General features: G+C 40.6%; 1 protein-coding gene across 2 annotated transcripts; it reads left to right on the forward strand.

The window, feature by feature from the left end:
- Nucleotides 1–274: 274 nt before the first annotated feature.
- On the forward strand, nt 275–12,445 carry ttll9 (tubulin tyrosine ligase-like family, member 9). 2 transcript variants are annotated; one of them, XM_029719460.1, is made up of 14 exons: nt 279–717; nt 1,086–1,132; nt 1,627–1,719; nt 1,956–2,067; nt 2,793–2,978; nt 3,367–3,435; nt 3,604–3,694; nt 3,819–3,859; nt 4,058–4,145; nt 4,738–4,796; nt 4,934–5,130; nt 9,648–9,761; nt 11,310–11,434; nt 11,626–12,445. In XM_029719460.1, the coding sequence occupies exons 1-14, from the start codon at nt 703–705 to the stop codon at nt 11,694–11,696; spliced, it is 1,308 nt and encodes a 435-aa protein (XP_029575320.1). In that variant the 5' UTR covers nt 279–702; the 3' UTR covers nt 11,697–12,445. The 2 variants fall into 2 exon arrangements, with proteins under 2 accessions (XP_029575321.1, XP_029575320.1); XM_029719461.1 differs by lacking the exon at nt 1,627–1,719 and having other exon boundaries at nt 275–717.
- Nucleotides 12,446–13,631: the final 1,186 nt, after the last annotated feature.

The raw sequence follows: 13,631 nt of genomic DNA on the forward strand, positions 1-13,631 counted from the left end.
AATAATCAAAACATAATTAAATGCGTATGAGAACCTTAAAAAGTTCGTTTGTTTAGAAGTAATAAAAACGTAAATCTAGGCTTTGTTGAATGGGCGCAGATGATGCTGATGATGATGATGATGATGATGGCTTTCTTATGGTGCGTTCAAGACAACTGAGAACTTGGGGTAAAACGAGGTAAAATGACGTCAGTAATCTTAAAGTCGTAGCTCTAGAAAGAGGCCCAAGTTCCCGAATTGGATTTTCGAGTTAAATGACCGTTGAAAACAAATTTTCCCAGTCGGAGCTTGTTTTTTCCTAGTTCCCAGTTGTCTTGAACGCACTGAAGTTGGAGGTTTCCGAGCTTCCAGTTGGTTTGAAGGCGGCATTAGTAGCGCATCTGTGCTTGACGTCAGTGTGTCTTGTACTGACTGAAAAGGGAGTCTACCAGTGCTGTACGCTTTTTCACTCTTCCTATGATTTGGGAAATATGAAAATAAATGTTCAAAGATTGTGTGTGTGTAATTCATTGGAATTCATGATTATAAATACAGTTCTTTTCATTCTTGAGGTTGCCATGACAACATGTGTTGTCAAACCAGGTAGATACTAGCTAGCTAGCTAGCTACTTCTTTCTAGTATATCTGGTCAAACTACTCGACAGCTAGCTAAACATTTAGCTGACCCCGGTAAACAGATGTGGCGAATGCTACCACGAAAACATGTCAAAGAATAAGGTAGGAAAGCCATTGAAATAAAAATGTATGCATGCTCTGTGTAGCCAACTTTAGCAACGTTAACGTTACTGTTAGAGCATTTTGACCTGTGGTTCTGATACTGGTGAAGCTGAAGTCTGGTTCTTCTAGGCAGCCGACAGTGGGCTCTAGAGCAGATCTAGCACCCATTATCAGCTGCCTAGGCTGGTCTGGTCACGACTTCATTGTGTCCGACTCAGAGGCAGATATATTTAGCTTTGTCTCTGTTGTGAACGTTAGCGAAGATAATCAACTAACGTTAAATGTCTAGCTAGCTAACGTATTAGCCTATCACTTGTTCAGGCAATTGTGAATGGCTAGCTAGCTTAAATCATTCATTGTTTCATCAGACTGCTGGATACAAGGGTCCTTATGGTTATCAAAAAAGAAGAGAGGGGTGAGTTGTTCTGTAAATATGGTTGTTAACCAGCTAACGTTAGCTAGTTAACGTTACTCACTAGCATGATTGGAAACATCTGACAGTACATAGACAATTTGACATTCATTTTGACGCCAGCTAGTTAATTGATGATAGCCACTGTAGGCTAATGCTATTAGCTGTGTGTGTGTGTGTGTTTTGTTTATTTGCATTTTACTAGCTATGTTGTGTGTACACACTTTAAGAAGAAAAGGTTTTACATGGAACCAAAAGAGGGTTCTTCAAAGTTTTCTCCTATGGGGACAGCCGAAGAACCCATTTAGGTTCTAGATATAACTTTTTTTTCTTAGTGTAGACGGACTTACATGATAAGAAGTCAAATGCACATGATTTGTGATATGTGATCACAGTAATGGCAAATGGGATTTTATCTTGTGTGATGTTGGATGGCTGATGTTTGTGACATAGTCTGGCAATGGAAGATACTAACAAACCACTTGCTGACTCCATAGGGATGGAAGAAGTTGTGTGCGTTACAAATGTGGCCTAACAAACACTATTCAGGATGTCTTGCGACAAAGACCAGGCTGGATGGAGGTCAAAGAGTGAGTTGTGTAGGCTAGACCTAATGACGTAGCCACAGTGTGCGTGTGTACGTCCACTACATTGCATTTTGATTAGGCTTTGTAGCATATTGTATCCAGAGTGTGTGTATGAATGTATGTATGTGTGAGTGCGTGTGAGCATTTTAATTAGCATATTGTATCCTGAGTGACTTAGCCTACATTGCAAGACGTCAAATGCCCATGTTTCTTACTTTTTTTAAAATCTGTGAGCACAGTGATGGAGAATGGGATTTTAACTGGTGTGATGTTGGGTGGCTGAGGGAGAATTTCGACCACTCCTACATGGAAGAACACGTGAGGATATGCCATTTCCGCAATCATTATGAGGTCAGTCAGTACCATTACAGATTAGTAAGTAACACTTACTGTGGGGCCCCCCTATCTATGTATTCATAAAGCCTTTACAACACTAGCCTACAAAAGACAATAGGCTATAACAGCCGTCATATGTATGCTTGTTAGATGACAGGCAAATCTGTTGTCATGTGCTTCTATGTCAACTTCTGCACATGACAACAGATTTGCCTGACTATAGCCTAACTAGCCTCATAGAATATTTTGCCGTGTCCATAAGGTTCATGTTTATCAATGCCTATGGGGGACATTATAATGTCTTAGCTGTTATGTAGGCTTTTATGATGCACGAGGATCCCTACAGTAGTGTTACCATGTATTGTAAAAAAAATTTGCTGTTACCATATATGGACAGCAGGTGTCATTGTAACATATTTTCAATGTGGCGCTCTTATTTATAGTCATGTGTATTATAAGGGCAATCTGCAGAAATGGAGATTGGTTGCATTTCTCCAGCACTCTCAAATTCATAGTTAGATAGACTTATGGATGAAAGTACTGGCCATCCATCCTTGAGATCAAAAATATACATTATTAGTTTAAGTAAGATCATAAGGCATTTCTTAAAGAATCAATGTGTATATAGGCTATCATTAATTTAAGAGTCAAAAAATGGATGTACCAATCGCAGATTGCCCCTCATAACATAACACTTATGTTTGTACTGTATCATAATCTTAATTTGCTTTATGATGCAGCTGACGCGCAAGAACCTAATGGTGAAAAACCTGAAGAGGTACCGCAAAACCCTTGAGAGGGAAGCTGGCCGCATTGAAGCATCCAAATGTGACTTTTTCCCCCGAACCTTTGAACTACCCAGCGAATACCACCTCTTTGTGGAAGAGTTCAAACGGAGCCCGGGCAGCACCTGGATCATGAAACCGGTGAGAGGACCTGCAGATTTGTTTTATTGTTTAATCTAGGCCTATCGAACCTTAATTTAATCCATTCCCATCAAAGATACAAAGACATATATTTTCCAAGGGAGATCTGGCAAACAAGGCAGCTCCGGTTTAAAAAAACACAGAACAATCATACAACCAGAACATACCTGTGCACTAAGTCTATAAGTCTACAAATACATTATTTTCAACAGTGAACGTGACAATTCACACAAGCTTAGTTTAGCATTAGGTTGCCATCAGTAGTAAGAAGAGTAGACAAAACAAAACTATTGCTTTTACATTATGCACTAACATAATACATTTGTATCTTTATACTATAGTTATGTTATAGTTTGAAGTTCATCTCCCTCTATCAATCTTTGTTCAGGTTGCAAGATCTCAGGGGAAGGGTATTTTCCTATTTCAAAAACTGAAAGACATCATGGACTGGAAAAAGGTAACACCATGCGGGAATATAATAAATTGAAACATTACATTATATGATTGTTGTGCAATGTAGATGTCTTATATGTTGTTGCCCTTAAACCATGTAAAAGTTATGTTCATGTTTGTAAAAAAAAAAGACAATGACAGACAAACATACTGAATGTTTGCGTTTGTACAGGATGGGAGTCGCTCAGAGGAGCAGAGAGATGAGACTCAAGTGGAGAGCTACGTTGCACAGCGCTACGTGGAAAATCCCTACCTTATCAGTGGTGCATTAAACTTAAGTTTGATAATAGGTCTAAGTTTGGAATAAATTATTACACAATGGATACTTTTGATATTTCTGTATTGCTCTTCTCTAACTTTCTCTTTTTATGACCTTTCCTTACATAGGGAGAAAATTTGACTTGAGGGTTTATGTATTGGTTACATCAGTAAGTTTAGGTCTTCTCAATCACTAAATTAATCAAAATCAATGTAATCAAATCTAAAACTGTTTTGGTAGATCATTGGATTAAAGCACTTCACTCATACGGGCTTGACACACGTCAACTGATGAAGTAAGAAACACATGCTGTAAAATATGTAAATTTAACATTGTTAACTAGAATTAATTTGTGTGTATGTCTTAGTATATCCCACTGAAGGCATGGTTATATCGAGATGGTTTTGCCCGATTCTCCAGCACCCGATTTTCTCTCACCAGCATTGATGACCAGTGTATCCTTCTCCTTACCTCATTACAGCCTTGTATGAGAGCTGAGTTATTGTCTAAAAATAGTTATCTGCACACAGTAGTCGACTGTTCTGCAGCCAAATAATAATTGTCTTTTCCTAAGAAACAAACTCCCAACGGTCGGCTCTATTTCATCTCGACTCAATTCAGGATTAAATCCGGAATCCTAATAATAAATTGTCTTTAACAATTTGAGTCTTTTGAATTGCCTGGAATTTAAATACATTTGACCCAAATTCTGTTCTACTATTTCTCCATCATCTCTTTCTCCAGCGCCAGTCTGTTTGTGCCATCATGCCAACTCCTTGTCACTCATTACCCTGTCATACAGTGCATACCAAAAGTATCCAGACCCCTTGACCTTTTCCACATTTTGTTACGTTACAGTCTTATTCTAAAATGGATTAAATCATGTTTTCCCCTCATCAATCTAAACACAATACCCCATAATGACAAAGCAAAAACGGGTTTTTAAGAAATTGTTTGGCTTGGCAATGACAGCAATGGAGTTGGCAGGAGTACAAACAGATCTGGGACTAGGCAAATAGAACATGTCTCCTTAATGCTTCTCCTAAGATGTCCATCTCACCAATGTGGCAGTGCAAAAAACAGCGCCAGATTATGATCCTGAAAAGGTGTGTAGAATTCCTTCAAAAGTCACAATGTTGGGGGTAATCTAATCCGAATGTTTAGTTAGACCACTGCTAAACACAATTTAAGAATAAATTACTTTGCTATGAATCTCTCTCTATTCTCCCTTCTGTGTGTGTAGGGCTGTAAGTGGCAGATGCAGCAGCTTCGGCGATACCTGACTGCAAGGCATGGCACAGAGACCATAGAGGCTCTGTTTAAGGACGTTGACAACATATTTGTCCGTAGCCTGCAGAGTGTGCAGAAAGTAATCATCAACGACAAACACTGCTTTGAGCTCTATGGCTATGACATCCTACTGGATCAGGACCTCAAACCGTGAGACACACACACACCTCCATCCTCATTCCCCACCAACTGACTGCATTTCTAATGCAAAACATTAACCAGTCTGAGCCCAGTATGTGACCATTGAATTGCTTTATAAATCTGACGTTTATGTAGGAAGGAACCTAATGAAGCTGGTTGAGGGAATGCAAAGCTGTCATCAAGGCAAAGGGTGGCTACTTTGAAGAATCTAAAATATATTATGATTTGTTCAACACTTTTTTGGTTACTACATGATTCCATATGTGTTATTTCATAGTTTAAATGTCTTCACTATTATTCTACAATGTACAAAATAGTAAAAATAAAGAAAAACCTTGAAAGAAAGTGAGAGGGGGATACCTAGTCAGTTGTACAACTAAATGCCTTCAACTGAAATATGTCTTCCGCATTTAACCCAACCCCTCTGAATCAGAGAGGTGCGGTGGGCTGCCTTAATCGACAATCCATGTCTTGAGTAGATGTATCCAAACTTTTGACTGGTACTGTATATATACACAGTATATATATATATATATATATATATATATATAGTGCATTCAGAAAGTTTTCAGACCCCTTAACTTTTTCTACATTTTGTTACGTTACAGCCTTATTCTAAAATTGATTAAACCGTTTTTTTTCTCCTCATCAATCTACACACAAGACCCCATAATGACAAAACAAAAAACATTTATAGATGTATTCAAAATAAAAACAGATACAATATTTACATAAGTATTCAGACCCTTTACTCAGTACTTTGGCAGCGATTATAGCCTCAAGTCTTACATTTACATTTTAGTCATTTAGCAGACGCTCTTATCCAGAGCGACTTACAGTAGTGAATGCATACATTTCATTTAATACATTTTTTTTTCTGTGCTGGCCCCCCGTGGGAATCGAACCCACAACCCTGGCGTTGCAAACACCATGCTCTACCAACTGAGCTACAGGGAAGGCTGGGTATGACGCTATAAGCTTGGCACACGTGTATTTGAGTTTTTCCCATTGTTCTCTGGAGATCCTCAAGCTCTGTCAGGTTGGATGGGGAGCATCGCTGCATAGTTATTTTCAGGTCTCTCCAGAGATGTTTGATCGGGTTCAAGTCCGGGCTCTGGCTGGGCCACTCAAGGACATTGAGACTTGTTCCAAAGCCACTCCTGTGTTGTCTTGGCTGTGTGCTTAGGGTCATTGTCCTGTTGGAAGGTGAACCTTCACCCCAGTCTGAGGTCCTGAGCACTCTGGAGCAGGTTTTCATCAAGGATCTCTCTGTACTTTGCTCCGTTAATCTTTCCCTCGATCCTGACTAGTCTCCCAGTCCCTGCCGCTGAAAAACATCCCCAGAGCATGATGCTGCCACCACCATGCTTTTCCATAGGTACCAGGTTTCCTCCAGACGTGACGCTTGACATTCAGGCCAAAGAGTTCAATCTTTGTTTCATCAGATCAGAGAATCTTGTTTCTCATGGTCTGAGAGTCCTTTAGGTGCCTTTTGACGAACTTCAAGCGGGCTGTCATGTGCCTTTTACTGATGAGTGGCTTTCATTTGGCCATTCTACCATAAAGGCCTGATTGGTGGAGTGCTGAAGAGATGGTTGTCCTTCTGGAAGGTTCTCCCATCTCTACAGAGGAACTCTGGAGATGTGTCACAGTGACCATCGGGTTCTTGGTCACCTCTCTGACCAAGGCCCTTCTCCCCCGATTGCTCAGTTTGGCCGGGCGGCCAGCTCTAGGTCGAGTCTTGGTGGTTCCAAACTTTTTCCGTTTAATAATGATGGAGGCCACTGTGTTCTTGGGGACCTTCAATGCTGCAGATATTTTTTGGTACCCTTCCCCAGATCTGTGCCTCGACGCAATCCTGTCTCGGAGCTCTACGGACAATTCCTTCGACCTCGTGGCTTAGTTTTTGCTCTGACATGAAATTTCAACTGTGGGACCTTAAATAGACAGGTGTGTGCCTTTCCAAATCATGTCCAATCAATTGAATTTACCACAGGTGGACTCCAATCAAGGTGTAGAAACATCTCAAGGATGATCAATGGAAACAGGATGCACATGAGCTCAATTTCGAGTCTCATAGCAAAGGGTCTGAATACATATGTAAATAAGGTGTGTCTGTTTTTTTAATTTTATAAATCTGTTTTCCCTTTGTCATTATAGGATGTTGTGTGTAGATTGATGAGAGAAAACAAATATTTAATACATTTTCAAATACGACTGTAATGTGGAAAAAGTCAAGGGGTGTGAATTATTTCTGAATGCACTATAGATGAGCAAACAAATAGATGAGTGATACCCCCTCCACTTATTTGCCCATCCAGAGAATTAACCAAATATACAGATGGAGATTCAGTGAAACAAAATCACATTGATTTGTTAAGACTCGTCACAGTCTTTTGGTCGGGAGTAGGCCTAGGCTACTAATTGACATAGAGTGAAGTAATCCACTTGTTAATTTTTCAATTTAACCTTTATTTAACTAGGCAAGTCAGTTAAGAACAAATTCTTATTTACAATGACGGCCTACACCGGCCAAACCTGGACGGCGCTGGTCCAATTGTGCACCGCCCTATGGGACTCCCAATCACGGCCGGTTGTGATACAGCCTGGATTCGAACTAGGGTGTCTGTAGTGACGCGTCAAGCACTGAGATGCAGTGCCTTTGACCACTGCGCCACTCGGGAGCCCCAACATGCTGGCAAAATGTTCTATCAGTCAACTAGATAAGATGATCATGAGCAGCACTCACCTCAACTTAGCTAACATTTCCACAGCCTAAATGTAGCCTAAACAATATCCAAATGGAGATATTGGTTGATTTATCAAGACCCCACGCTTGTCTCAAAGCAGCGCAAAACAGTGGTGAAATAGTTCACACGCGGGTAGGCTATTGCTTCAATCAATTGGATGACATTGGGAGTTTTAGCAAGCAACAATTTGATGCCATCAATTGTATTAGCCTACTTTATTCCAATATTTTTTTTTGTTCAGGGATATTTAGTCCCACAGTAATTCTTTATAGCTCCATCCAGTTGTGGTTAAGAAAGCAGTGCATGTGGTGAGCTATGCGAAGAGATGGGTGAGACATGCCTCGCAAAGTTTAGAACTGCCGGCATGATAGTAGTAACGGGCGCTGCCTAGCAACCATCAAGAGTTTAAGAGCGTTGGCAGAAATTTACTGCAATCATGACTAGGTCGGTTGGAGGAAATATAAGTATAGGCTTTGTCACCAGCAATACCTTTCATATATAAAGAAAAGTTGGCGGGATGCTAAAGTTGGCAGGAAAACGTCATGGTTTGAAAGGTGTATAGTATATAAGGTTCAGGGCAGGGTACTGGGCAGAGGCCAGCTAGTGGTAACTGTTTAACAGTCTGATGGCCTGGAGATACAATTGAAGCTGTTTATCAGTCTCTTGGTCCCAGCTTCGATGCACCTATACTGTCTCCACCTTCTACATGGTAGTTGAACAGGCCGTGGCTAAGGATCTTCTTGGCCTACCTGTGACACCGGGTGCTGTAAATGTCCTGGAGGGCAGGCAGTGTGCCCCCGATGATGCGTTGGGCTGACCACACCACCCTCTGGAGAGCCCTGTGGTTGCGGACAGTGCAATTGCCGTACTAGGTGGTGATACAGCCCGACAGGATGCTCTCAATGGTGCATCTGTAGAAGTTTGTGAGGGTCTTAGGGGCCAAGCCAAATTTCTTCAGCCGTCTGAGGTTGAAGAAGCACTGTTGTGCCACACTGTCTGTGTAAAAGGGACCATTTCAGGTCGTCAGTGATGTGCATGCCGAGGAACTTGAAGCTTTTGACCCTCTTCTCTGTGGCCCCATGGATGGGGGCATGCTCTCTCTGCTTTCTCCTGTAGTCCACGATCAGCTCCTTCGTTTTGTTGAGGGAGAGGTTATTTTCCTGGCACCACTCCGCCAGAGCTCCCACGTCCTCCCTGTAGGCCGACTCGTCATTGTTGGTAGTCAGGTCTACCACTGTTGTCGTCAGCAAACTTGATGATTGAGTTGGAGACCTGCATGGCCAAGCAGTCATGGATGAACAGGGAGTACAGGAGGGGGCTGAGCACGCACTTCTGTGCGGAGGTGTTGCCTAACTTGCCTACCTTCACCACTTGGGGTCGACCCATCAGGAAGTCCAGGACCCAGTTGCACAGGGAGGGGTTCAGATCCAGGGCCCTGAGCTTATTGATGTGCTTGGAGGGCACTATGGTGTTGAAGACTGAGCTGTAGTCAATGAACAGCATTCTGACATAGGTATTTAGGGGCAGTCTGCAGTACAATGGCGATTGCGTCATCCGTGGATCAGTTGGTGTGTCCACAATGTAAAGTGGTAGCTAGGTCTGTCACCATTCTTGGATCATCTTAATGTTAGATCATTGCCGTCATCCTTAATCTCTTTTGGGCAGATTCAGAACAGTAAGCGGGCGCAACTCTTCACTTAATCTTTCATTGATGTCAATGGGAGACTGGTGCGAACATTCAAGTCGGATCGCAATTCCTAATTTGTCTCTCCACAGGTGGCTGATAGAGGTAAACGCCTCTCCCTCTCTCACCGCCAGCAGCCAAGAGGACTACGAGATGAAGTGTTGTCTGCTGGAGGACACCTTACACATCGTGGACATGGAGGGCAGGTAGGGAGTGGGGAAAGGATACTCAACCCAGGGCCAACAGGCCTACTGGTTTCCTTCTTTGCTTTTGATTTAGCCACTGATTTAGACCTTGGAAATCAAGATTCTCAGGCCAATCGGTGACATTTGGGTTTTAAAGTAACTCTCCAAGGAAAATATAATTTTTAAAAGCTCATTCTGTGAACTCATAGCCAAATAATGTTGTTGACTCACAAGTCCTTTACTTGTATTTGTGGCCAAAGCATAAATTAGAGAATAACCACTGTAATACCCCTCCTCAAACCTGTATCTGAAACAGACGGTTTCAAAAAGTTGACCTCTCACACTTTGGCCGATATGTCTCATTTGCTGAACTGGCAAATCAACTGTTCAGAAGGGGGGGAGAATCTATTTCACTCATATTGTATAGGTCATATTTCCTAGAAGATCTGGACAGCTAAAATACTGGACAGTTACTGAAAAATCCGCAGACAATATGGCCCCCTAGTGATAGAGCTGAATATCTATGGATTAGGGTAGACGTCATTATGACCCTTTGTGGCAGGGTTGTGGGCAGTTCCATTTCAATTCAGTTAATACAGGAAGTACACAAATTTCGATTGGAATTTCTTTGTTATTGAATTTGAGTTTACCAATTTGAGAAACCAGTAGGCATACATTTGAGTTGTCCCTTTTAAAAGGGAACTACAGGTTCAACTCAGAATGTTTACTCTGTATTAACATTAACTGCGTTACACCTGACATAACCTATAAGCTCCAGTGCAGACTGCAATTGTCACTAGATATTGACCTAGCCTCAAAATATACAGTATCAACATTCTGAGTGACCCGCAGTGTGGTTGCCTTTAGTGATGGAATTGGATCCAAATATTGGCTTGCTCCTTTCCTATCTTCGTTACTTTCCACTGATGAAAAGACTTGATTGGTAGTCTCCCTGTGCAGATGGATTACCTCCCACATGAACAATGTTCCGACATACATGTCTGCACCGATACAAACGTCCAGTTGGTATAGTCGGAAATAGACAGGAAAGCAGGAAATCCAGCGTTCTTACTTCACCGCCTTATCCGATTGTACCCTGGTATAAATATCCCCACCGGACACAAAATTGGTAGCTAGCTAGATGGAGCTGGCAGAGAATATTTTCAATGTGTATTTTCCAAGTTAGTAGTTTACATGAGCCATGACAGCGAATGTTAGTGTTACAAGCTTTCCACCACTGACTGGCTGTGGCTACAATTAGCCTAGCTATCTGCGTTCACGTTGGGCCCACCTCTTTTATGTTTCCGAGGTGATAATATATCAAGGGCACAATTCCCGCCTGCATTTTAAGCTGAGCCTAGCCAAATTTATGATTTGTTGGGAGAGTTGTCTGTCTGAAGAGCACACTCCCTGGAAGATTTTTTTTCTCCCCTTTCGAAGTTGCCAAGAAAATCCCCTATTGTTCCTAGACCTAAGGCAACAGCACTTCCCGAGACTACTTAATAGGAGAAAGTGATTTGGTGTTATTTTTCCTATCATCTATATTCTCTCTTTGGTTGTTCTCTTTAGATTGACTGGCAGAGAGAAGAGGGTTGGTGGCTATGACCTTATGTGGAACGATGGACCCGTCTACAGAGAAGATGTCAACCTAGAGACACTGGGCAGCGCCTGTTTCACTGCAAACACACACCTCGGTAAGTCTGGCTTAAACTGTTACTCAGTCACCACACTTGGGTTCAAGTTCATCTCAAGTCAGTCAAACAAAAAAGCCTCAGAAAATGATTGGCTCTTAACCATGAATTTTTACACTTCAATACATTTGCTTCTCACCTTAGAGAGAGCATAATATCAGATTGTGTTTTGACAACTGTTTTCTCCACAACAGGCTGTGTAAACGACAGAAAGAAGCAACTCCGTCAGCTTCTAAAACCATTTCCAGGCAAGAAGAGGATATGACACACTACCCAAAAATATTTTCCAATTGAAATCAACAAGCCTACATATCACCCCCAGTATACAGTTTCCATCAATATTCCATAAATATGTATTTTCTTACTACCTCACTCATAGATGGTGAGGTCACACTCACTCAATGATATCACTCAATGATTCAGTGCAAAGCATATTTATTTCTATGCCTTACAAACAACTGCATTCAACATTGAGAAAATATGCACCACTTTCTGTGTGCGTGTGAGAATGTTTACGACAACTCTACTCCCTGATCTATGGCTTAGATACTTTACATTAATATTGAATAAATAAAGTGCAATTTAACACAGTACGACTATTACATGTATGTAGCGTTTCAATTAATAAATTCCACATAAAGTACAATACATTGATAGACGTTCTAATGTAAACAAATGGAATAACTGTTAAATAATGGCAAAAAATAAATAAATCCTACCCAATACTGTAAACATAAATGTCAATGACAAATGCGAATCAAAATGTGATTAACACACTATCTATCATAAATAGAACTATGGTATACAAAATTTGGAAAAATACGCATTTACATTCGTAGCAAACATTAGACTGTCTCTCTTGAACAAAAAAAAGAGCTTAGCCCTATGCAAATTATACTTGTAATAGACAATGTCAATTAAAGTCTATCCAAACAAGAGAAAGCCCTTACACAAGTATACCTTGAATAGAGTATATCATTCATATTGAACCAATAAACCATCATTCCAACAATATCACAAAGTGTGTGTCTCTCTGTATTCAACAACTGAACTCTTAGACACAGAAACAAATGAGGCACCAAAGAAAGATACATGATGGTCAAGCAACAAAGAAAAACATATAGTGAGAGAATAAAGGAACAAATACATTCCAACACCAAAAACAGCTCCACTTGACCGATGATGATGGCTATTTTGAGTGAACCTCAGGCTCTGTGGATCAGCCTACTTGCTGACTAAATAATGAATGGTTGACTAATAATAGGCCTACATGTTGTCTACTTTTCAACATCAATAACCTGTACTGACAAAAATGGCTGTACAGTGCAAAGTGCCTTGAGCCAAAGTCTTCAGTTTGCCTAAAAGCCTTAATTGATTACAGTCTGAAATAAACATGTCTGGAAATATTTACTCCACACATTAGATCATGATATCATGGTCCAGGCTTGCGTGTATTGCCCAAACCAAAATTGTTACAGTGCAAGATTGTTACAGTACAACATGTTGGCAATGTTTTTATTCTTTGACTTATTAAAGTATCGCTTAAAATCAAGTCTACATGAAATAGATGAGTATATATTTTTTATTTGACCTTTTGAAAGTTGCAAACAGCTAGCGTAGTGATTTAAACAGCAGTAAAACAGTTACCGAGCCTTCAGAAAGTATTCACACCCCTTGACATTTTCCACATTTTGTTGTGTTAGAGCCTGAATTTAAAATTGATTAAATTGAGATTTTGTATCACTGGCAGAGCCTGTTTCACTGTGGAATTATGTTTTTAGAACATTTTTACAAATTAATTACGGATGAAAAGCTTGAGTTAATAAGTATTCAACCCCTTTGTTATGGCAAGCCTAAATAAGTTCAGGAATTTCAAACAAAAATTCGACCACAATGACAGGGATGTTTTTCAATGCCTCGCTAAGGTCACCAATTGGTAGATACAAATTTTAAAAAGCAGACATTGAATATCCTTTTGAGCATGGTGAAGTTATTAATTACAATTTGGATGGTGTATCAATACAGTGTAGTCACAATGTAGTCACTTCAAAGATACAGGCGTCCTTCCTAACTCAGTTGCCAGAGAGGAAGGGAACCGCTCAGGGATTTCACAATGGGGCCAATGGTGACTTTAAAACAGTTACAGAGTTGAATGGCTGTGATAGGAGAAAACTGAGGATGGATCAACAACATTGTAGTT

Source organism: Salmo trutta, chromosome 28, assembly GCF_901001165.1.
Source record: "Salmo trutta chromosome 28, fSalTru1.1, whole genome shotgun sequence".
Taxonomy (NCBI): Eukaryota; Metazoa; Chordata; class Actinopteri; order Salmoniformes; family Salmonidae; genus Salmo; species Salmo trutta.